The 26,425-nt window shown below is 40.2% G+C and overlaps 1 protein-coding gene across 9 annotated transcripts in view; it reads left to right on the top strand.

Annotated features, from left to right (window-relative positions):
- Positions 1–26,425, top strand: part of rcor3 (REST corepressor 3) — a 70,805-nt gene that overhangs the window by 13,156 nt on the left and 31,224 nt on the right. For 8 of the 9 annotated variants that reach the window (XM_069931214.1, XM_069931207.1, XM_069931209.1 and 5 more), the window contains 4 exons: positions 1,400–1,452; positions 3,579–3,740; positions 18,517–18,641; positions 19,894–19,972. In XM_069931214.1, the coding sequence (XP_069787315.1) occupies positions 1,400–1,452; positions 3,579–3,740; positions 18,517–18,641; positions 19,894–19,972 (419 nt within the window). Of the gene's footprint in view, positions 1–1,399; positions 1,453–2,660; positions 3,010–3,578; positions 3,741–18,516; positions 18,642–19,893; positions 19,973–26,425 lie in introns of those variants that run through there. The other variant, XM_069931208.1, reaches the window with a different exon arrangement.

A 26,425-nucleotide genomic window follows, 5' to 3' on the forward strand; every position in this document is an offset into this window, starting at 1 on the left:
CAGATCCTTTTAGTTTCAAGCCTGTTTTATTGTCATCTGATTGTACAAGTGCAACCTGATGAAACAGCATTCTCCAGTTCTTGGTTCAATTAAATGTTGAAATAGGCTCCAAGGTCAGAGTGACCTACTCCTTATTCCTAATTTATATTTTTATATATAGACTGTTAAATGTTAATAAATAATAAAGGAACATATGGGAGTAATCAACATTGAAGTTCTGAAAAGAGCCCTTTGAACATTGCTTTGTTGCTTGATAATTTTTGGAATTTATTAATGGAAGATGTGCTGTTTTATAATTTGGTAAAATCCATTTTGACTGGTTAATATTAGATGAACAAAACCATAAATGTTTTTAAAATTAAAAAGTGAAAATTTAGTTGAATCAAATGGAACCTCCAAGACCAGTCTGATCTGTATTCATGATTTTAATTGAAGGGTGGGGTGGGGGGGGGGGGGGGTAAGAGACAGGGGAAGTGTTTTCAAGTCTGTGGATGGTGCAATCATAATTTGAGATGGATAGGTTCAGTAAGTAAAATATAAAATGTTACCTGTACCAATAATCGTCATGTTTGTCAGCATAACTTAAAAGCAAATCAACTACATTACCCTTCTCTGTATTCTGAATGTGGTGGGTTGGCACCAATGGCAAGTCTGATAAATAGAAATCAATGAAGTGTCTGAAATACAAGTCAGTTTATAAAATAATCTCCAGGAAAGCAATTTCAGAAACAATTATGCACATCTCGTCCAAAAATATCACTAACAAATGTGCGAGGCAACATTTATGTTCTTTCGTCTGTTATAACTCTCTCCATTAAGTGCTATAACAGATGAACATGTTTCAATTAAAAAAAAATTGAATAATGGAAAATACAGAACATGGTTGGAGGCCCAATGTCCATACTTTTTTAAAACCAAAAAAGGTACACAGCCAAATCTTACATGCAGCAATACATTTGTAGCCCTGCAGGTCAGTCTCATATTTAACTACAGTAATTTGTACATTTTAAAGTATTACTGTACATAGCCAATTACTGCTCAATAAGGTACATAAATGTGTGCTTTGAATGAATCTTTAAAAAATTGAGAATTGTTTATGCTTTTTATTTAATCCTCCTCACCTTATTACCTGAGAAGTCACTTGCAACCTATAGCTTCAGGCATGTTTTGACTATTGTTATCAGATCTTGTTGATTGCAGTTGAAGTTGATATTACAGTATGTTGTAATAGAGATTAATTAATTTTGAGACGGCAAGATGAAGTATGCACAAAGCATCAAAATGTTCATTGCAACATTAATTATCGCTTCAGGACATGAGAGCCAACAAATGTCTGAACTTTTTTGGTTAAAAAGAAAATACATTGCGTTTATACTTCCTTTTGTTCTGTTTTATATAGTGGATGAGTATATTGCAGTAGCAAAGGAAAAACATGGCTACAATGTGGAACAGGTTTGTAAAGAAACATTCTGGTTGTTGATTTCGAAGCCAAATGTAATCTTCTTTGTATCTAATGTCTGTAACCTTGTTTTTGCAGTTGATTGTTTTCATTCAAGGATGCGTTCATATTAATTTATCTAATTTTGATCTTAATTTTTATAAACTGCCTGTTTTGCTGTTGGGTGTGGACAGCCCAATAATGGACTGATGATTGTATTATGGACATTTGATGCAACAAATTGTTTCTACTTTGTATTAATAACCTGAAAATTTGAACTTGAATCAATGCAAAGAATGAAATCTTGTTTTGTGCAATTGTGAAGTTAGATGTGAGATGAGAGTCTTTTGTCATACGTGAAGGTTCAGTGTTCAGATATACTGAAATTTTTGCTGTAGCTCCACTGATATGCAAACCACAGTATCAAACAATCAGTAAATTAAATTTCCACATGGGAGGATTAAAAATAATAAATATGAAAGGACAGAAAATTGGCAACTTTGCTTCAGTTTATAGTGGCATAAATATTTCCATTTTCACTACACTGTGTCTTGTAAAAATGTTTGTGACGGCATACTAAGTAAATTCATGTGTTAAAATCACTCTAATGGAGCGACAAGCTCCAGTTTCAATTTCTGATTTATTTATTCAGGTGATTTCAGTCTGGGTATTTGATAGAATGTGAAAATTGTCCAGAGGCTACTTGAATGATTTCAGAAACATTTTCCATATAATTTACTGTTATCCTCTGCACTCTGAAAATTATGGAAAGACAAAATCATATTTAACTGTGTTACCCAATTGGTGAAGGCAGTTGACAAATATTTGCAGGGATACTTGAAATGACAAGTACACCAATAAATTAATTTTAGTACAGGACCAATTATGTTCTCTTTTTCTCTGGCAGCCATATGATTTAGAGACTTGGCAGCTAATTATAGTAGACAAGGATTGAAGAGGAAGGAGAAAGGTTCTTAGTGGTAGAGATTGTAGTGAGGGCTGATGTGTCAATCTGATCACATCAGGTAAGGAGGTTGGAGTGAAATTTGACCTTTGAGCTGGTGGCCATCCTGAGCATATTTAAATTGTACCCACATTTCGATAACATTTACTTGTTTCTTTTCCCCACTTAAGCCCCTAACCCCAAATGTATCCCAGAAAAGAGGTGCATTAAGGAGGCTCAATATCAAGTTTCAATATTTTTAAGGTAATCCTCTCTTAACACCTACTGGGAAAGCATGAATTCTCCCCATATAATATATGAAGTGTGTACTTTTCTTAACAAGCAGGGTTTATGGCCATTGTTATAATGAGAATCAGTATTTCAAGAAGAAAAGAGAAGATTAAAAGAGACACAGATGGAGGAAACTGGATTCTTGGCTATGTCATGGAAAGCACATGCTTGAAACACTGGTGTATTAGGAACAAAAACTATCTGGAGGAACATCAGTAGGAGAAAAATAATTGTTGTCAAGAGACTGCAGATACTGGAATTTGGAGCAAAAACAATCTGCTTGAGGAATCCCTTGATGTCAAGAGAAGCAAAGAGAGCAGCAGTCAATACTATGCAGGTACTTGAGATCTTGGTGGGGCCAAACTGGAAGGCATGGAATAGAAGAAACTAAGCAGGTCAAGCGGTCTCAATGTCTTTTCTTTCTTTAAATGTCTTCTTTCTTTAAATGTCTTTGTGAAGTTGCGGAGAAACGTTGAAAATGTGGTTAAAATTATGTGAACACGCAGGAGAGTTTCTTTCAAATGCCATTTTTCCTAAACGACTGCAATGCCCCTATCTCAATGTCTTGAAGGATTCAGACCTGAAACATTGATATTTCCTTTTCTCCCACTGAAACTGGTCGAGTGGCTAAATTTCTCTAACAGATTGTTTTGTGCTCCAGATTGCAGCATCTGTTGTCTCTTGTTGACAGTTCTTTTTCTCCTACTGGTACATTAGGAGTATTTTTGCAGTAGGTAAATGGGAGATTGAGCATCATGACATTCTTGTATTTAAAAATAAAAATCCTGGATTCCTTTTGCATTGTTAATTTACCCTAGGTTGGAATTTGAATTTAGCTTGGATTAACAAATAGTGCACAAATTTCATGATAGTTTTTTTTTTTAACTTTTCATATATCTCACATAGGCTTTGGGAATGTTATTCTGGCACAAACACAACATTGAGAAGTCATTGGCCGACTTGCCTAACTTCACCCCTTTTCCAGATGAATGGACTGTAGAAGATAAGGTCCTCTTTGAACAAGCCTTCAGTTTCCATGGAAAGAGCTTTCACAGGATTCAACAAATGGTAACCATGCCTTTTATAGTTTCCTTTTAAACTTTACCATAATCTGTATTAAGACAATTGAGGATGAAGTTTCCTGGAAAATTAATGTAACTTTTAAATTTTGATATGTATAGAGGTAACAATTTCTACTTTAAATTACATTTGTGCAGTAAAGGCTCAGTTGACGATCATTGAAAGGGTGCTCTGTTTAATCATCATTGAGTTTCCCTTAATCTAAGAATGAAGTCTCCTGAGGAAGGATTGAGAAGATCATTGAGAAGATCAGATGCTGGCAACATGGCTGAGGAAACCATCTTTTCATAACAAATTTACAAAGCATTAACAGACAGTGCCATGAGGAGGAAAATGGTGTTAACCAGGATGTCGTGCCCTCTAATTCATATTATCGTTTCTCAACTTTTTTGAGTCTTCAAAACATCATTGTTGGGTGTGACACTTTTTTAAACCAGCTCTTTCTAATTTGAGGGGTTATTGATACTTTGGAGGATTTCATTCCTTCACAGTATTTGAGTTCATTCTTGTACACAATAGTCAGAACCATAAACTTGATGATATTGGCACCAGAAAAGATATTGACAAAGGTCTAATAAGCCACTCATCTGATTGGAAGGATCTCCTTGAGGTGTTGCCATTGGAATTTTCGAATGCTTCTATATGTGTAGATCTGCAGATAACACGTGACAAGCTCATTTTTGGAAGAATTTGCTGGCAGAGCGAGTCCATTTTATTTTTCATTGTAAAGCTGTTGGGAGAGTGGCTGCTAAGCATTGTCCAGTGATTCTCCATGTATTGTGCTTGAGGGTGAAATGAACAGAGTTAGGGATAGGAAACCAAGAGAAACTGGGGTCTCTGTGGGCCAGGTATCATTCATGGATAGAAATAGTCAGACACTTTTGGTCCAGACTCAAAAGATAGATGGTGTCTGACCTGCTGAGTCACTCCAGCTAATTTTTGTTTATTTATTTATTTGTTTGTTTCTGTATTTCTCCATGTTGTGGACAGACTGATGGATTGCCTTAATATTACAAAACTTGAAGGAGAATCTCAGAGGATGATAGTACAGGTTGTACCTCTTTAATCTGGCAACATTGGCCATTGCCAGACTGCAGAAAATACCGAAAAACAGAAATTGACCCCCAAGGGAATGCTTATTAGCACTAGCACCATTTTCTACACCTCCTAGTCTCTTGGATGACATCCTGAAATACAGCTGAAAATAAGAAATTAACAGAATTATATCACCAAAACACTCTGCTGCAGTGTAAACAGATTTTGGCACATTTGCGCTGCTAACAGCACTGCCCTGGTGGCATATTCAAAATATGCCAAACCATGGGAGTTGCTGAACCACAGAGCGCCATGTTACGAGAACCCCAAAACCCAGCAGCAATAGAAATTCACCAAGACAAATGGTTACTTAAACAAAAGTTGCTTTTAATTATCTTTAAACATAAAAACAGGATGAAACTTTAACTTATTGCTATTAATGTAAACCCCTTCTAATTCTAAGCACTCGTGTATGTATTGTGTATATTCTTTAATAGTCCAGTCATTCACTTCACTCCTCCAAGTTCACCGGTATCAGACAATTCTTATACTGTGCACAGAATTTAACATTTATGAATTTCCACCAGGCTCCATTACTTAAAGGTAAATGGTTACCGCTCAGGAAGGTTCTCAATGATTTCAGAGAGATTTTTTTGCTCATTGGACACACGCAAACTGATTTCCTCCAATCAGCCTCTTTAGTGTCTTGCTGAAGAAACACCCCATCATTCGTTTTCCAAATGATAACCTCTTCTTCCAGGTCACCACAGCATTCCTAGTTTCCCTTATTTCAGGAGAAATGCTCTAGCCGGCCATTTCCTCTTGTAAGGACTACAAGGGTTTTCAACAGGCGGAACTCCAAACTCACAACATGTCTTCAAAATGGGGTTTTCATGCTGCAGCCTCAAAAAGTTACTGCAGAACTGACTCCTCTCTCACTTTCTCTTGGCCATTTCAGATAGCCCAAAAGTTGAGATGTAAAGGAGAAGTAACTCTGCCAAAACGCATAATGACCTACCTTTCTGAATGTGTAGGGGCGGACTTCGAGCCGCATATTTCAAACCCTCTTCGAGAGGGATAATCTCCGCAGCCTTCTGCTGATCAATCTGAATGTACAGTGGCAGTTTAAGGGCGGCCTGATGATGCCATCAGCCTGCGGCCCATCTCCCTCCAAGTCGGGCGGCGGGGAGCCCTTGGCCAGCGGGGGCCAGTGAGATAGCGGGAGCTGTCAGCGGAGGACAGTGGGAGATGTCAGAGGGGACTGGAGGGGCAGCGGGGATCGTCAGGGCAGCTGGTGCGGGCTGGGACAGCCAAACCGGGCCGCTTTCTGCGGCTCAAAACGCGGCAGAGCAATGGCCGTCTTCCCTACCCATAATCCCCCACGCAACTAGAACTGTTCTGAGAACCATAGAGCGGTTCCAGCTGCATGGGGGATTATCGGTAGGGAAGATAGCCATTGCTCTGCTGCGTATTGATGATGGGTGGTGCTACGGCATCAGTTGCCCTACCTCTGTCAGATCCGGAGGGCGCTACGAGGCACCTCTGGATATGATTGGGACGCTGGATCAGCTTTTTAGGGGTGCTGTCTAAAAGGTAAGTTCCCATTTTTCTACCCATTCCGCAGCCAGTCTCAAGGCGGAGGCCCATATGAAATGGCCTTCTCAGAAGAAATTTCTTTCCTCTCTCTGCTTGTAAAAACCAGATCCCGTCCCAACGCTCCAAATCCAAACCTTGAAAAATCTTTAGCAGCATTTGAGCCTGGACTTTGTTCCATTTGCATCTACTTCTGAAGTTCTTTCCAAAGCAGTTCCATTGTCTTTTGCAAAGCTACTGGTGCCTGAATGTCTGGCTTCAGCAAAGCTCTTGCATTTTAAATGAGATGTAAATATCTGTTTGTGAAGTGGCCTAGACTAAACCCCAACAGTCTATAGGCATTAAAAACTTATTTATATATAACCCATAACAGCTGGATTAGAGAGGTACTACCTGTATTACAATTGTCAGTATGTTGAGGTTAGTTTTGACTTTAGTTTTGAGGTGAAAATAGTACACATGGAAATTATAACTCAATTGGAGGAAGAACACAACTAAAGTTAACCTTACTATAAATCAAGTCGTTGACGTGACTGCTTGATGTGGCTAGTAAATAAATATATCTTCATTCCAAAGAACAGCCACCATTATAAAGTTGATGAGGACACAGGCAGCCATTGGCATTGCCTTCATAATGTTTAATGATTGATGGAGTTTGAGGCGTTGTTGAAGCTAATAACTAGTACAATAAAACCCATAATCCAGAATTCAAGCAACCGACAGCCAGAAAAAAAACAAAGAAATAAATATGTAAAAAAAATATATAGATAGATATAGATTGACTATATAAAAATGTAAATAAAAGTATAAAATTCTACAAGTAAATGTTCTCTGAAGTAACACATAACCCTTTGGTGAAGGGAGCAAATATGCAGCCAGCAGAGTGCCTTGGTCGTGCTTTGTTCATAGCAGCTGTTCAAATAAAGCTGTGTTTAAATAAAATGGCGATTCCCAGAATGAAGAGTTGGTTGATGCTGCTTGCAGTTGGCTGCCTGCTTAGTAAGAGTCTTAGTAAGAGGTTCGCTCCCTGCTTAGTAAGAGTCCTTATCTTTATTAGTGTATTATTAAGTATATTCTATAGTCTTTGGGGAGGGGGTATTAATTACCTATTGTATTGTACGTGCTACAAAGGAAGGAAGATACACGAGGAGTTGAAATCAAAGACTGATTTATTGCACAGGCAGCTCTGCTTATATGGGCCCCTAGCACTGATGTCAGAGCCCTGCGTCATCTGGCTAGTCAGCATTCCTACTAGAGTTCCACGTGTTCCTGCTGTGCGGAGGTCACCTGAGAATGACGGCCAGTGTCACCCCCAGGTTCGCACAGTTACCACGTTCGTTGCCCATTTTGCAGGTCTCTTCTCATCTCCGCGTGCAGGCCGCTACACCATCCCCCTCCCCTCACCCCCCCCCCAGAAACCGGTGACCGGGCCATTGTCCATAGCCTTCAGTGATCTGCCCCTGTGTCGTGGACATCAGCACAAAGAGGGGGCGCACGATGTGTGCCGCTGCCGGTAGGAACCTGTGGTAAAAGTTTATCATACCAGCGAATTCCTGCAGCCGTTTCATTGTGCATGGCTTAGCGAAGTGCCTGCCTCAACCTTCTTGGGGAGGGGTGTGGCCCTGTGCCCCAGGAAGTCGATGGTGTCTAGACCAAACTGGCACTTAACGGGGTTGATGAACAGCCTGAACTCGCTCAGACGGGTGCACAGTTGTCTCAGGTAGGCAACATGGTCCTTGCAGCTGGTGATGAGGATATTGTCCAAATAGATGAATGCAAGTGGGAGAACCCAGCCCACTGCATCTATCAGTCGCTGGAAAGTTTGTGCTGCATTCTTTAGATCAAAGAACATGTGGAGAAATTCAAACAAACCAAAGGGAATTATGATTGCAGTCTTGGGGTTGTCCTGGGGTGAACTGTAATTTGATGGTAACCCCAGATGAGGTCCACCTTGGAGAACACCTGGGGCCTATGCGGGTTGGTGACAATGTCTTGGATGTTGGGCATGGGGTATTTGTCGAGTGTAGTGGCCTCATTGAGGTGGCGGTAGTCACTGCATGGTCTCCAATACCCTGCTGATTTGGGCACCATATGGAGGGGTGAGGCCCTTTTCTAGGCTGAGCTTTTCAGGACGGAGAATGGCTCTGGTAGGGGGTGGGTGCCTCAGTCAGTATGTGGCGCCTTATCCCGTGCTTTGGCTCGGCCATGGAGAACTGTGGCGTCACTATCGAGGGGAATTCTGCCAGTATGCAGGTGAATTCATTGGCCTGGTGGGTCCAGGTGGGAGGCTGGTAGCTTGGCTTCCCCCAGAGGCAGTGTGAAAGATTCTGGCATGAACCAAGTGGTGTCCCTTGAGGTTGACCAGCAAGCAGTGGGCCCAGAGAAAATCTGCGCTCTGGAACAGTTGCACCACTGTCGCAAGGTTAAAGGTCCATGTAAAACGGCTGTTTCCAAAACGAAGGGGTGTGGTGCAGGTCCTGAAAATTTGAATACAGGAGCTGTTGGCTGTCTTCCGTGTTGGGCCCTGCTTGCCATTGCGGGTGTCAAGATCTGTTTATCTCAGCGCCCATGTCGATCAGGGAATGTCTGCCGACAATATGTCCCAGATATGGAGGAGGCTATCTGATGGGCCACTGCCACAGCCATCAATGACGTTTGGCCAGGGCGTTTCCCGAAAACCCATAGGATGGGTGGCATCAACAGGCCTCTGCACCCCATCGCTGATGGTAATAGCATAGCTGTCCCAGGGTGTTCATTTGCCTCTCCACTAGCCTTGATCTCGCTGGGGGTTGCTGATGTGGTCTATGATGCCACTGGTGTCCTCCTTTGCTCTCCAGAGCATGTCTGCCTGGCGGCTACCCTCCAAGGGTCGCTGAAGTCCTCGTTTGTGAGCAAGAGCTGTATATCCTCAGCCAGCTGCTCCAGAAAGATCTGATCAAAGAGCAGGCAAGGCTTGTGGCCCTCGGTTAAGGCAAGCATCTTGCTCATTAGGGTCCCGTCCACAAGCAGCAATCGGATGTGGGAAAGCCTGAAAGACTCGCTGCATATTTTCCTTGTTCCAGAGGTTACCATAGGAAATCTACGATCTTGCTGCTGTGTCCTGATCAAGGGCACTCATGACATAGAAGTAGTGGTTGTCGTTGGCAGTGATGTGGTGAAGCTGGAACTAAGCTTTGGCATGCTCGAACCACATGTGAAGTGCAACACCCAGAACGTTGGAAGCCTGAGAGAGACCGGGTGGATGGTTGCTGGCTCCGCTTGATCCGTCATCTTCTGGTCCAACTGCCGGTTGGACTTGGAGGGGTCACCAATGTAGCGAACACGCTACGACGATTGTGAAAGGAAGACACACACATGAGGAGTTGAAGACTGATTTATTGCATTGGCAGCTCTGCTTAAATGGGCCCCTGGCGCTAAAATCAGGGGTCCGTGTCATTGGAGCACCGACCTTGGGTTGGCCGGTGTTTCTCTCAGAGTTGCCAATCTTCCTGCCGTGCGGAGGTCATCTAGGACGATGGCCAGTGTCATCCCCAGGTCCATGTGGACGCCGTGTTCGTTGGCCATTTTGTGGGCCGGTTTGCATCTCCATCCGCAGGACGCTACACTATAATGTTATTCATGTTTTGGGTGACTCCATGAAGATGCAGCAATAGCTAAATGTTTTCACAAAATGTGACTGAAAATAAAGTAAAATGCTTTAAGGTTTATATATTCATGTAAGTGAAATTTGTCTGGTATAAATACATATGGTATAAATATTTATGACTTTTAAACTGTTTATTCTTAATGCAGGTGTATTAGTTAGGAATTGTAAAAATCAGTCTCAACCAACTGGAAAACTCACTTGTCCAGTATTTACCAATCCCTGTAGGTGCTGGATACTGACGGGGGTTTTATTGTACCATCCATTTGTGGTGGTATTCTCCATACTTTCTCCTTCTGACATCTGTCTTGTCACATGTTGGTAGTGTTCTCAGGCGGTCGAAAGCCAATTAATACTTGGAAAGAATATCTCTGGAAGGATCAGGAGACTAGAATGTGAGCAAGGACCAATCTGGCAATAGAGGAGGGCAGAAATTGTGGTAGTTCTCACTCAATGATTTGTCTCTCCTTCAAGATGGTCAAAATACTGAGATGTTTCAAGTTGTGCAGAAGTTCCTGTGAAATCTATAGATTTACAAGGGAGTAGAATTTCCAGCATTGCTTGACAGCAACAATCCCTTCATGAAAGGTGAAGCTTTCCTTGGATTGCTGGTGCATGGGCTGGTTGAACATGGCCAATTTATAACATGTTGATTAGTTTTGATGACTACCATGAAATTTAATCTCCATTGTTTCTTTCCATCATCACAAAGCACTTGATATTGCTTAGCTTCCTTTGAACTAATGGTTGGCTTTCTATTTTTATAGGTTGAAGGGTTAATTCTGTGAACTGCAGCACATTGATTTTTCAATATGTGCTTGGATTCCTAAGTTCTTGTAAAAGCAATCTTGGTGACTAAGAATGAAATATCTGAAGGTTCAGCTCTTCTGATTCCTTCCCATGTGCTTGGATATTAGTTTATATTGGGTAGATTCATTTCTGCTGTTTTCTTGAAGTTTCAAGCCTACCTCAGTTTGGGTCTTTTGACTGCAGTCAAGCTTGTTCGTGATTTATCTGACTAAGCCAGTCATTGTGTGTTCAGAAGTTTCCATGATACTGTTATGAACGCAAACTAATGACAAAGTTCCAGCATTAGAATCACTGTTGGTTACAGATATTTCTCACTCTACCTCTTAACAAGCACATCATTCTCCAAGCATTTTCTCTATACCAGGATGTTATGGAGTTGATTTCTCCATCCCCTCTTAATTGCAATGCTGAAAATTAGGATATAGCCAAGCTCTTGCACAGAAAGTTTCAATGAGGAAGATCTTTGAATTCTTTTGAAAAACAGTTAGGACTGCATCAAGAAGTGCTGCTTGTTTGCTCATGTGACATACTGATTTTTGCTTGAGGCCAAGATATTTGTTAATATCCACAGGAATTTCCATGGCCTAGTTAGTAATTTAGTTTTTTTTGTATCAGAGCAAACATTGAATATATCTCTGGTCAGATTACTTTATTTTCTAGTATCTAGCTACTGTCATCAAAAAGTTGGCTTTTATCTGGGTGTCATTTTGGGCAGAAATATTAAAAGTAAAAGTATATCCTGTTTTACAAATACTAGCTTTATGAAAATTCACTTTTACCAAGAAATCGGTGTTTGCTTTTACAAAAAGATTTGAATGGCTTTTAGCTTTTCTGAAAATAGCCTTCAATAGTAGTGACTGGGTCTTCACTTTACACCATTTCGAAAGGTTTCATAGGAACACTCTAGTTTTGTAAAGCAGGGTATACCTGTAGTTTCATTGAAATTCTCCAGTATTGTGGCAGTTTATCTTTCAATCTGTATTCACATTTGGCTATGTGAAAATGGATATTCAAGGAATTCAATTTCCTTAGTCTTAAGACCTCATCTCATTGAGTCAAGTGAGGAAATGCTCTGGTAATTCACCTTATTTTCCTGTAACCTATTCTCTTTCTCATGCCCATTAACTCCCCCCCTGTTCTTCTGCCATTCTCCCGTACCACCTTTGTAGTCAAATAACCAAGCACTGCTTTTGGATCTAGGAGACAACCAGATCACCTGAGGGGAAACCAATGGGTGGATTATTGAATGATGGATTGATCCAGCCAAAGCAAAGGCCTTTGCTTGAGCACCTTATCTAACCTCTGTCCCATTCATGGAGAGCAAAAGTAATATTGAAGAGGACGGCTTATCTATTGTTGTAGTTGACAAATTCCATTTCTGTCTCAAATGGAAGATGGTCGTAAACTACTGTCTACCTACAGATTTGCGATTGAGATTCCTAGATTTTACTGTGTCAATCACCACGTCTGCACATCTAACTCAGTTCTGATGCAGTGCCTCAACCTGATACATTGACAGTTGCTGAATTCCTCTGTCAATTTGTCGAGGGACATGTTTTGTGGTTGATGTTGATCCACAGGGCAGAGGAATTATATGAAATTTGATATGGAGAAGCTGGTGCTTGAGTGCTTGGCTTGATAGCTTGATTGGAAGGAGCTTTGCTCCTGTGACAAAAAGTTGAAGTTGTATGGAGAAAGAGTAGGCGCGTGGGAGGGACAGACTGCACTATTTTTCAATGGGTGATGCAGTTTGATGGTAGAATGGTGACATTCTTTGATACATTTCTGTTTTTCTTTCTCATTTGTATCCACTCCTTGTTTTGTACTTAAGTTTTTGTGAATTATTAGTTTGCAAAATAGAAAATTAATATTCTTAATAATTTTCTTAATTGAAACTTATTTAAGACTGAAAATTATTTATTTACTGATATTGGCTTCGGTTTTGAGATGTTTTAAATGTGAAAATCTGAGATGACAAGATGATAATTTTCACAAAAGTAACACTAAATGAGCATGTTCTGTGTTCTGAATACATCTACGTACCAATATCTACAGTGAAGGCTGAAGTTATGAAGGCTGAAGTGATGTAATTTTTGAAATAATTTGATTGTTAAGAATGTTAAAGAAAGAAGTACATTGTAAAACAAAATATTTTATTTGGGGAGTTTTGAAGAATTATAATGCAATTTTTTTTTTTCTCCTGCTTAGAAGTTGAGTTGTTTATTGTAATGTGTGCTAAAATACAGTAAAAAAAATTTTTTTTTTTTTTTGCATGGTATTCTGGGAAGTAAACCCATACTTGAGCACAATAAATGACTACTTTCAATATTCTCCATTTATTGAAACACTACAGCACAGGCCCTTTGGCCCTTGATGTTGTGCCAACCTATATATTCCTACCAAAAAAACCACGCAAACCCATCCTACATTGTAAACCTCCATTTTTGTTCTTTCATCTATATGCCTGTCTAAGAGTCTCTTCAATGCCCCTAATGTTTCAGCCTCCACCACCACCCATGGCATTCCAGGCACCCACAACTCATTTTTAAAGAAAAAACCCTGATGTCTCCCCTAAATTTTCCTTTCCTCACCACTTTGTGCAGATGTCCTCTGGTGCTTACTAAACCTGGCCTGGGAAAAAGGTGCTCGTTGTCAACCTTATTGATGCCTCTCAGAATGTTGTAGACTTCTAGGTACCTCTCATCCTTCTTCGTTCCAAAGGGAAGTCCTAGCTGCTAACCTTGCCTCATAAGATTTATTTTCCATTCTAAGCAACATCCCTGTTTATCTCCTCTGCACCATCTCCATAGTTTCCACATCTTTCCTATAATGAGGTCGCCAGAATTGAACACACTAAGTGTCATAGTAGCGGAGATTTGTAGAGGTGCAACATAACCTTGACTCTTGAATTCAATTCTTGAGTAATGAAGCCCAACATCTCATAGGCTTTCTTAACTATCCTATCAACCTGTGCGACAACCTTGAGAGATGTATGGATTTGGACCCCAGAGTCCCTCTGTTCTTCCACACTATTAAGTATCTGACTATTAACCCTGTACTTATTAGCCTTTGGGTTTGACCTTCCAAAATGCATCACCTCACACTTATCCAGATTAAACTCCATCTACCACTTTTTTTTAACCATCTGTATCCTTTTGTAACCTACAATAACCTTCATGATTCATAACACCTTTGTATCATCCCTCAGCTTCTTCATCGAGTTCATTTATAAAAATCAGGTGTCCTAGATCCCTGCAGAACTCCACTTGTCACTGACCTCCAGGCAGAATACATTCCATTTACTACTGCCTTCTGCAGACAAGCCAATTTTTAATCCACATAGTCTAGGTTCCAGGGTCCTATCCCTCCTGACACTCTGAGTGTACCATGGGGGACCTTGTCAAATGCCTTACTAAAAATTCACGTACACCACATCTGCTGCCCTACATTCATCAATTTCTTTTGTTACTTTCTCCAAAAAAAAATTTGCTCATGAGGCATGACCTGCCCTTCACAAAGCCATGCTGACTATTCCTGAGCAGACTATGTTTCTCTATATACTTGTAAATCCTGTCCCAAGGATCCTCTCCAATAGTTTGCACACCATTGACATAGGACTCACTTGACTATAATTCCCAGATTCTCCCTATGACCTTTTTAAACAAGGGCACTACTGGCACATACCATTCTCCAATTCTCTGTTACCTCCCCTGTAGCCAGGGAGACTGCAAAGATCATTGCCAATGCCCCAACCATTTATTCCCTTGCTTCCTGTAGTAACTTGGTGTATAATCTTGTCTGGTCTTGAGGACATTTCAACCCTAATGTTTTTAAGAAGATCCTTATGTGCTTTTTCTTAAACTCAACTTGCTCTAGCACATAAGCTTGTTCTGTTCTGATCTCACATTGTCCAAGCTCCCTCTCTGGTGAACACTGAAGCAAAGTATTCAATTTGTTATGTAATAACAGTGTCATATTACACAAAATTGCCTTTTGATTCGCCATCGGCAGAAAATGCCTGAAGCGCCCTCTTACAGTCAGAGAAAAAGAAGCATAGCATTCCTGCAGCCACACAGAGTCCAGTCCAAACCATCTGAGTTCCAGATCTGCACCTCCTCCAGACTTCCCCTACCTCCTCGGCCTCCAGGCATTCTTTGCCTCCTTTATCCTTAAGCGGTCCTATTTTCACTCTAGTTTTCTTTCTGTTCTTTACATATGCTTAGAATGCCTTTGGGTTTCTCCTATTTTCCAAGGTCTTCTCATGCCTCCTTCTAGCTTTCCTAAGTCCAGTTCCTTCCTGGCTACCATACCTGGCTCTCATGAGCCTTCCCTGCCCTGGTTCCTCAACCTTATGTGTGCTTCTTTTTTCCTCTTAACGAGTTGTCTCACCTCTTTATGTCAACCACTGTTCCCTTATCCTACTTTTCTTTTCCCTGTTTAAATGAGACAAACCTATCCTGAGTCCTGTTCAAGTAGTCCCCAAACATCATCCACATTTCCCAAGAAAATCCATTTCCAATTCATTCTCCCCAGTTCCTGTCTAATCCTGTCATAATTAGCCCTTTCCCATTTAAACACCATTTCACCTACACCTATCCTTGTCCATAGCTTTGCTAAAGGTCAGGGAGTTGTGGTTACTGTCACCAAAGTGGCACCCCACTGAGAGGTTTGTCACCTAACCAGGTTCATTACCCAGTACTAGATGCAGAATGTCCTCTCTAATCAGCTTGTCCACATACAGTATAAGGAATCCTTCTTGGACAAATTCTGCCCCTTAGGCAGTAAGGCCCCGTCAATATTGGGGAAATTGAATTCGCCCTTAACGACAAGCCTGGTATTTTTGTACTGTTCCACAATCTGCTTACTTACCTGCTCCTCAGTGTCCTGAGGACTATTTAGAGGCCTATTGACTACTCCTAATAGAAGATCACTCCCTTTTTGCTTCTGATTTCAACCCACACTGACTCAGTGGACAATCCTTCCACATTATCTTTTTTTTTCTGCAGCAGTAATACTATCCCTGATTAGTTATGCTTCTTCTCCCCCCCCCCTCCCCCCGACCCGCTCTTTTACCTCCCTTTCTAACCCTTTTGAGACATCTAAACCCAGGTATAAACCTGTCATTATGTCAGCCAAGTCTCTGTAATGGCCAGAACATCATATTTTTTGCATACTGATCCATGATCTTAAGTTTATCTCCCTTATTCCTAATACTTCTAACATTGAAATAAACACAATCCAAACCCTCCAGCTGATTGCATTTATGCTCCCACTGCTGCCCATCCTTCCTCACCATCTCACTTCACATTGCATCAACCTTTCCACCATTTTCTCTATTCTCTGTCATATCATTCTGTCTCCTATCCCCTTGCCAAACAAGTTTAAGCTGTGCCCAACAGCTCTAGCACACCTCTCCACCAGGATATTCATCCCCTTCTAGTTCAGGTGTAAACTGTCCTTTTTGTACGATCATATCTTCTCCAGAAGAGATCCCAATGATCCAGAAATCTGAACCCTTGTCCCCTGAACCAGTTCTTCAGCCACACATTCATCTGCCATATCATCCTGTTCTTGCCCTCACTGGCATGTAGCACAGCAATCCTGAGATTACTACTCGAGTTCCTGTCTTTCAGCTTCCTACCTCATCTCCTCCTACCTGATTTGTTGATGCCAATATGTACCACAACTTCTGGCTGCCTACCCTCCCTTTTCAGGATGCCATGAGCCAGATCTTAGACATACCTGACCCTGGCGCCTGGGAGGCAACAAACAATTTGGGGATCTCTTGTGTCCATAGAATATTCTGCCTGTCATTCTAACCTATAACCCCTATCACTACTGCTCTCTTTTTCTACTTCCTGAGCCACAGGCCAAGCTCTGTGCCAGAGACCTGATCTCTGCGGCTTTGTCCTGATGGTATCCAAAGCGGTATACTTATTATTGAGGGGAACAGCCACAGGGGAACCCTACACTATGTGCCTGCTTGCCTTTCCTACCCCTCTTCTGATGATCACCCAGCTTCCTGCGTCCAGCTAGATTAACTACCTCCCTGTAGCTCCTGTTTTATGAACTCATTCTCCCATATGAGCTGAATATCATTGAACTGCAGATCCTTAACACTGTAAGGAGCTGCATCTCAATGCATTTCATGCAGAGATGGCAATTCTCCCAGAATTCTCACACCTCACACGACGACTGCTCCATTCTAACTACTCTACCTTGGCACTAATACAAGGTCAAAGAATAATCAATAAACTTTCACCAGAAGCTTACCTTAGTCTCTGCCTCTTCTCACCGAAGCCTCTTGAGCCAAAACCTCCACATCCCACTCTAACTGGCCCACTCACAAGGTGCCCATTCTGCTTATACTAACCTATTTAAAGCAGTCCACTCTTGCTCCAAATCCCATTTGCTGGAAAATACTTTACTCACCTATTTAATGCAGCTTGCTCTCACACTCTCGTTCCAAATCCCATTCACTGGAGTTAATGAAGAGGTTGGTTTGAATGATGGCCTGAGCTGCATTACACTTCTCTGCAATTACTTGCAGCCTTGGGCAAAGCAATTCTACAAAGCTATGATGCATTTTGAATGGACACTTTCTATGATGCCTCTATAAAAATTGGTAAGGGACATTGGAGATATGCCAACTTTCTTCAGGCTTCTGAGGAAATAGAGGCATTGGTGTGCTTTCTTTTCTGCAGTATTAACATCAGTAAACCAGGGTAGGTTGTTAGTGATATTTACAGCTTAAAAACTTAAAAGCTCTTTACCATCTCCATCTTAGCACCATTGATACAGACCAGGGAATGTGCTACATTCCACTTCCTGATGTTAATGACCAGCCTCATTTTGTTGACTTTGAGAGAGGTTGTTGTCCTGTTATCATGCCACTAGACTCCATTTTCTTCCCACATATCATTATTTGAAATCGAGCTGGTCCTCTGCAAACTTGCAAATGGAGATCAAGCAGTAATTGGCCTCATAGTCATGAGAGTATAAAGAATACAGTAAGAAGCTGAGCATGTAATGGGGACCAATGTCAAAATTAGTTGATGTGGTGGTGTTGCCAATTCTCGCTGATTGGGGTCTATAGGTGAAGAAGTTGAGGATCCAGTTGCAGAAGAGGCTTGACAAAACTGAGGTCCAGGACTTTGGAGGTGAGTTTGTTTGGGATTTTGATTTTGAAAGTGGATCTATAGTCAATAAATTAGAGTCTGACTTGGGTTTCTTGTTATCCATGTGTTCCAGGGCAGAGTGTCAGGCCACGAAGTTGATATCTGGTGCAGACCTGTGCAACAGTCAGTGAATTGTAGTGGATTGAGTTTGGGAGGGTGGTATTAATGTGAGCCATGACTAACCTCTCAAAGCACTTTATAATAATGGATGTCAAAGCTACAGGACAGAAGTCATTAGGATATGTTATCTTGTTTTCTTTTGGTACCAGGATAAAAGTGGTCTTTATAAAGAAGGTTGAAATTTCAGTTAGTTATAGGGAGAAGTTAAAGATGTTCGTGAATACTCCTGCCAGCTGGTCTGCACAGGTTGTTTGGATCTAGCCAGAGGCTCCATCTGGGCCATTTGTCTTCCACAGAATCACTTTGATTCTAATTCTTGTTCCCATTCCTACACCTTTTCACTATTCAGGATTTTGATCAATTTCTTCCTTGTGACATATTTCAGTTACCAGATAAGTCGATTGCAAGTCTAGTGAAGTACTACTACTCATGGAAAAAGACTCGATCACGAACAAGTTTAATGGATCGGCAAGCACGGAAATTAGCCAGTAGAAACAATCAAGATGAAAGGTGAGATTATAAAATTGATTATTTTGTTGGAACCTGGTTTTGTATTTGAACAAACTATTGATTGTAGTAATCTTCTGTATATTAACATAAGAATTTGAGGCAGAATTGGGTCTTGGATTTTTTAGTTTGTCCACGGCCAGTCCAGCTCATGGAAAGGCATATGTACCCTCGGAGTTCAGGTTGCAGTTCTTCCAATTTTTTGTCACAAAGTATGATGCTTTCATTCTGTACCAGTCTAGTGATGCATTTCACTGAGAAGGATAAAAAAAATCAAGAGATTAAAGTTACTAATGCATAAGGCAGGAATAGGCATACCTGCCTCTCCTTCTCTGCCATTCTTTTTCTTCAGCTCCATTTTCCTTCCCTCTTTCTTGGATCTCTTCACTCATGGAATGCTATGGCAGTGCACCTCCACTTGGAGAGGAGCAGTCCAGCTTTAACTAGTACAGGCTCATTCATTTAAAAATTAAATAAAGATAGTTTTAATTATTTTTAAAAACAACTGAATCAGCCTTTGAGAGGGAGTAGGTCAAAGGGAAGATTACGGAATTTTTTTTCCATTTTTACTTTTTCCTCTCTTCCCCTCACCTCAAACTGCACAGGGATAATCACTGATTTATTACACTTTAATGTCAAAACATCATATAATGCATGAAAAAGTAACAAGTGAACAATCTTTTTTTTAAAAAAAAAATTATGGAGAAAATTTTTTTTTGACCTTGTATCTGTTTAACTTTTCACTAGTTTGACTTCCTAACAGTGATTGGTATTTGTCCTGTGAATGTGTCTAATGAAATAATATTTCCAGATGGAATACCTGAACATTAAAATATATTGAAAAATATAACTGCATGCTACCAAACACTGCCACCAATGAACAGCTAATATTCCTTTAATAACTTGGAATCTGGATTAATCAATCCAGACAGTTGGCATTGAGTAGTCAATCCCATCAAGTCTGTAACAACCATGAAGCACCTATTTGCACTCAATCTCATTTTATTTTCCACACATTCCCCCGAGTATCTGCCTGATTTTACATGTAAATACAAACTGGGGCACATTATAGTGGGCATTTAATGTATCAAACATGTATGGAGTGAAAACAGAACATTTGGGGGAAATACATGTGCAAATATGGGTTGCTGAAGCTGTGAGTTCATATTTCCACTGGCAGTGCCACAAGAATTATTTTGAACCTATCTGCTTTTTTGTATTTGCATAGCTTCTGACATTAAATTCTTGATTTTAGTGATGATGGAATGGAAGAAGGAGCTACAAATGATGTGAATGACACTGATTATGATCCCACTAAAGATGCTAAAAAAGAGGTAATGTATTTTAGGCAGGTAACAATGCTGAGTTTTCAGATCATTGAAGTTTCATTGTTAAGGTACTGCGAGACTTTAAGATCACTTGGTTTGAGAGGATAAGAAGAAAGCTGAAGCTGATGAACCTTGAGTTTCTTGATTGCACCTTCTCATTTGTTATATTTTCAATGTGAGGCCTCTGTTAAATATTTTAAATTTAATTAGAGACCTTAAAGAACTTGCTTGGTGCAAGTAGAAATGGTGTTACTAATTTTAGCCAGTAACTTTATTTTAGGTGAATGTCTAAAGTAAACTAGTATAAAATGATACAGGTTGTACCTAACTAGTGAAAAGACTGAGTGCAGACAGAGGAACAGTGCTAACAAGCTTGCTATTAAAGCAATAGAGCTTAGACTAGACTATTGGACCTCCTTTGAGGTAACAACTCTATGATCCATTTAATGCCGTTGTATTGAAAAAAATTCTGAATTGTCCTTTTTACAGGAATCTAACTTGCAGTTTACAAAGAAAAACCTTCAAAAGAACCAGCCTTTTATGAGCACGGGCAATGAGTGACTTGCTGATAGATTAGTACCTCCCAATAAGCCTGCAAAATGATAGTGCCCCTGACCCACTCCACAATCCAAGTTATAGTTTGACAAAAATCATCCAAGGGATGATTTCTTGCTTTATTGGTCCTCTTCCACTTACAAAACGTAGAACTATAGGAACAGGCCCTTCAGCCCAAACTGTTTCCATCAAACATAATGCCAAGTTAAACTATATCTCCTCATTATTATTAATTAATTAGTTTCTTCATTAATTATTACTAAGATACCTCAAACACTACTATCATGACTGCTACCACTGGCAGCCTATTCCAGGTACCCACCATTCTCTTTATTTTAAAATAAAAACTTGATCTGCACATCTCCAAACTTTCCTTCCCTCACCTTAAATTAAGTTTATTATCATCTGATTGCACAAATACAACCCAACAAAACCATGTTCTCTGGTGCAAAACCTGCAGACATACAGCCAAACATAACACATACAGACAAACAATACATATGTAGGACAAGTATTCCTATATACAAATAAATAAATGTTTCATAAATATGAGCATCTCGGATGCTTAGTGTGAGCAGTTCTTTTGGTCATTCAGCATTCTGACTGCCTATGGGAAGCAGCTTTTTCTCAGCCTGGTGGTGCTGGCTCTGATACTCCTGTATTGCTTTCCCCACAGGAGCAGCTGAAAGATGCTGTGTGCAGGGTGATAGGAGTCCTCAACGACTTTGATTTCCAATCCATTTCTCTGCAGCAACCATACCACACTGCGATGCAACCCACCAGAACGCTCTTGATAGAGCTGTAGAAGGTTGACATGATGGTGGTCAGTAGCCTTACCTGCTTCACTCTTCTCAGGAAGTGCAGTCACCATTGGGCCTTCCTGACAAGTGAGGAGATGTGTGTCCATGACAGGTCACTAGATGAGTGGACTCCAAGGAACTTGGTTCTCTCTTCTACAGAGTTATGTGTGTGCAAGGTGGTTGTTCCTGCACATCCTTTAGTATTTTTATCCCAGTGAACATATTCTGACCTATCTGCCTTTCATAATTTTATAAATTATCGGATCTCCCCTCAACCTTCAGTATTCCAGAGGAAATGTATTGAATAAATCCCTATTCTCTTAACTTAAATGCCTTTAAAGAACTCTGATCTCCACATGAAAAAAAATTTTCTATGAATAGTTATACTTTGCAGGTGAAAATAATGATGTGCAGACTACCCTGACATATCTTTGAAAACACAAGAACCTGGACAACTATGCCACAGTGGTTACTGACATTATCACAAAATGCTTGGATGATTTTGTTCCTACCAAAACTATCTGCGTGTACCCTAGATGAACAAAGAAATTTGCAACCTGTTGAAGACCAGATTTGTGGCGTTCAGATCAGACAATTCAGACAAACAGGAAGTTGAGGTACAACCTTTGGAAGGTCATTACCAAAGACTAAAGACAATTCCAGACGAAGCTGAAGTCTCAGACAGATACTTAGCAGCTGTGGTAGGGCTTGCATGCCATCACATTCTGTAAGGTGAAATGTGGTTGTGTCATTAACTGCAAAACGTCTCTTCAAAAGATCTCAATGCCTTCTATGCTTCAAAAGGGAAAACTGTGCAGCTTCACAAGTCCCCACAGTCCCGAGCAAAATGTTCTCAGTTTCTGAGGCTGACGTGAAAATAATCTTCAAGAGGGTGAACCAGAAAGCAGCTGGCCCAGACAGTTTACCTGGTCATATCCTTGAAACCTGAGCGGACCAACTGGCTGGGCATTTTCAACCTCAGTGCTATGACCTGAAGTTTCCACTTGCTTCAAAAGGACATTAATCATGCAAGAGACCAAGAAGAGCAAGGTGACCTGCCTCAAAAGTGCATTAGCCAGTGGCATTTGTGTCTCCTGCCTGTGATGAAGTGCTTTGAGAGGTTTGTTATGGAGCAAATTAACTCCTGTCTCATGAAGAACCTGGACCCACTTCATTGGTCAACTGTCACAACAGGTTAACAGCAGACATCATTTTGCTTGCCCGCCACAGTGTTTAAACACAGACCTCAAGAACACCTGCATAAGTTTGTGGCTTATTGATTTAGCTTGTGTGATGATGACATAGTCAGTGCTCAACTCTGGGATTGTTTGTCGTCCTGCTGCTGAATCCTCTATTTCCTTATCAACACACCCCAATTGGATTGGCAACATCACCACCTCCATGGTGACCATTAATATGGGCACGGCAAAGCTGCCTTGCTCCATTCTGTCTACACTCATTGTTGCATAGCCGAGTTCAGCTCCAAAGCAATCTTCAAGTTCACTGACAATTCCACCATTGTTGGCCAAATAATAGGTAGTGAGTCAGAATCTAGGATGGAGATAGGGATTCTGGTGGTGTATTGACGGAACAAGTCTTGTTCTCAACGTCAGGTGAGGTTAAGGTTCCAAATGTTTGTCTTCAGTGGAGAGTGTTAGTACATTACAGAAGACTTCTGGAGCTAGGTTATTAAGGTAATTGTGAAGATTATCTTCACAACGCCTACACTTTCGAAGAAGTTTGAGAGATTTAGTACATAGTCAAATACTATAATGAGCCTGTGCAGGTATACTGTGGAAAGTATACTGACTGGTTGCATCACGGACTGCTTTTAAAATTCCTAAGTGCCCATGCCCAGGAATGTGGAAGACTGCTGAAAGAGGCAAATCGTCACAGGCACCAACCTCCCCTCTGTTAAAGTCATCTCTATGAGATGTTGCCTCATGAAGGCAATTAACGGTTGGGGGGGGGGGGTGGGCCGTGGCAAGATGGCGTAGAGGGCTGACGTGCGATCCCACCCCTCCTCAGTTTTTTTAAGCACCTGTCTTTAAAGTTTATCTAAGTGAATAAAAGTTGTATCTTTGTTTTTGGGAACATTAGTGGGTCACAATGGCGACTAATGTTAAAAAAATGAAAGCTCAATTACAGAAGAAATTAACTTTTAAAAGTGGTGAAGAATTGAGGCCTACCTGTCCAGTTCAAGTCACGGAATTGTCGTTTGGAACCTCCAAAACACAGAGAACTCCTGCCAGGCTGAAGTTGTTTCGCGCATTCGTGATGTCAGACGTGCGGGCGACCCGGCTGAGAGAAGAGCCCTTGAGCCCAGGATGCCGTCGGGTGAGCCGGGGACGCACAGAATGCAGTTGGAAACTGCCTTGCCAGGCATGCGTGATGCCTCAAGGGTCCGTGAATTACTGGACCGCGTGTGGGCTGTGGGGGGACCCGAGCGGCGGTGTCTTGAAGTGGTCGAGATGCTGCCGTTGGGTGTGCAGACCCGCAGCCGCACCGTGAAGGGCCTGATAATGTTGGAAGAAGAGGAAGACGCCTTTAATGAGCAGTTCACAGGAACAATTGGAGGTGGAGTCTAGAGAAGGTAGGCCTCAAGATGTGGAACTGGAACCTGGAATGGAGTCTGTACAGTTTTGGAAGGGATTGCCTATCATATGGACAATATGTCTAAACAAATGACTCAAGGATTTTTGGATGTGACAACTAAAATATCTAAAATGTCTGAAGATATATCTACACTTAAGAGGGATGTCAGTAAATGTATTAAATCAGTGGATACAGTGCAAGAAAAAATTTTTAAAAATTGAAACAGCTTTTTCTGAATATAAAATTCAAGTTGAAAGTACTAAGGAAAAAATGGAGAAAGTGGAAGATTTGTTTGTGGATTGGGGAATCCAGAAGAAAGACTTACTGAAAAAAATTGATTCATTGGAAAATCAAAGTTGGAGAAACAATGTGAAAATTGTGTGTCTTCCAGAAGACATTGAAGGGTCTGATCCAATAAAAATTTTCAAAAGTTGGATTCCTGAGGTGTTGGGCAAAGAATTTTTTCCGGGAGGTTTAGTATTGGAGAATGCACATAGAGCGTTATGAAAGAAACCATTACCGGGACAACCACCGAACTATCAAGACAGAGAAATGATACTACGGTTGGCGGGACAGAAGGCTCGACAAAGTCAATCTCCAAATGATGATTCAAAATAACACTATTTTTTAATGCAGATTTGAGTCAAGAAATTATTAGGTGACAACAGGAATTTAATTCTGCTAAAGAAGTACTGTGGCAGACTGGTTATAAATTTGCTTTTCGATATCCTGCTGTGTTAAAAGTCTTTTATGATAACTTTCAATCTCAATTTTTTGAGAATGATCATGATGCATTAATTTTTGCTAATTCATTACCGGATTTACGAGGACGTGGAAGAATTTTGCCATTGTCACCCAAAAAGAGAGCAAATGGAAATGGGCAGAATGGGAAGAATGGAAAGAAAGGTTTTAACACAGTCTTATTGACATTGAAGATCCAGAACAATCATTGGGAATGGAGTCATTGGGTTGAATATATTTACAGTATTGAATTGCATTAATGTGAATGATGTGTTTCTGGTGGATAGCACTGAAATCTTTAATAGTCATCTGCCACTAGTGGGGTTTACCACACCCAGTTTTTTTGGATGTTGCTACCTTTGGGTAGTTTTTTTTTGGGGGGGGGGGGATGATTCAAATTTTTTCTGTATATATTTTCTTTTTTAAAAAATATATATATTTAGGGGAGGGAGAGTGGTTTTAATTTACTAGAAGGGGAGCAATATTTTGTGGTAAGTAATTATATTGTTAGTTTGTAAAGATGTCTCATTTGAAATTTGCAACTTTTAACGTTCAGGGGTTAAATAATCTGATTAAGCAAAAGCGAGTTTTGGCTTGTATTAAGAGAATGAAAATTGATTGCCTTTTTACAAGAAACACATTTGACTGAAACAGAACATTTGAAATTGAAGAGAGATTGGGTTGGACATGTGTTTTTTTTTCATTTAATTCTAAGGCAAGGGGTGTAGCAATTCTAATTCATAAGAATTTGTCTTGAGTTGCAAACTATGGAAGGAACCGCTGGAAGGATTTTAAAGGTGAATTGTAAAATTTTTACTGAATCTTGGACTTTGTTTAATGTTTATGCACCTAACGTGGACAATGAGTGTTTTACTTTGTTCGCTTTTTTGTTATTAAATCAAACTATGAAAATATTTTAGTTGGGGGAGATTTTAATTGTGTCTTGGATCTTTTATTGGATAGATCCCCAAAAAGTATAAAGAAATCAAAGATGACGATACAAATTGGGGCCTTGATGAAGGATTTAAATTTGGTGGATATTTGGAGAAGGGTTAATCCTACAGAGAAGGATTTTTCTTTTGATTCGTCTCGACATGATTCATTTTCTAGAATAGATTTTTTTTTAGTATCAGCACATTTACAAGGAAGGGTATTTCAGGCAGATTAAAAGCAAGGTTATATCAGATCATTCTTTATTATTTTTTTCTTGTGTAACTTCAGAAGTGGTACATTCATCTTATAGATGGAGATTTAACACAATGTTGAAAAAAAAGTTTGTTATTTTTGTTAAAGAACAGATTACTTATTTTTGTCTGAAAATGTTAATTCAGTAAAAAGTCATTTTATCTTATGGGATGTGTTAAAGCTTATTTAAGAGGACAGATTATTAGTTATACCACTAAAGTTAAGAAGCAGTATATGGCAGAAAGCTTTGAATTAGAAAAGCAAATTGATGAATTGGAGAAGAAATTTCAGAAGGAAGTGACAGATGATTAAAAAAAAACAGTGGCTTTGACTAAATTAAAATTGCATTATAATACGTTGCAGACTTATCAATTTGAAGGTTTAATTAATCGATCTAAGCAGCGTTATTATGAGTTGGGTGAGAGGGCACATAAGGTACTTGCATGGCAGTTAAAGAAGGAACAGGTTATTAATGCTGTTTAAAAAAAAACAAAATTCAACAGTTACCTATAAACCAGGAAATTAATGACCAGATTTATTCATTTTATTAAAAAATTATATACTTTTGAGGGGAAACAGGATA

Source organism: Narcine bancroftii, chromosome 4 (assembly GCF_036971445.1).
Source record: "Narcine bancroftii isolate sNarBan1 chromosome 4, sNarBan1.hap1, whole genome shotgun sequence".
NCBI lineage: Eukaryota > Metazoa > Chordata > Chondrichthyes > Torpediniformes > Narcinidae > Narcine > Narcine bancroftii.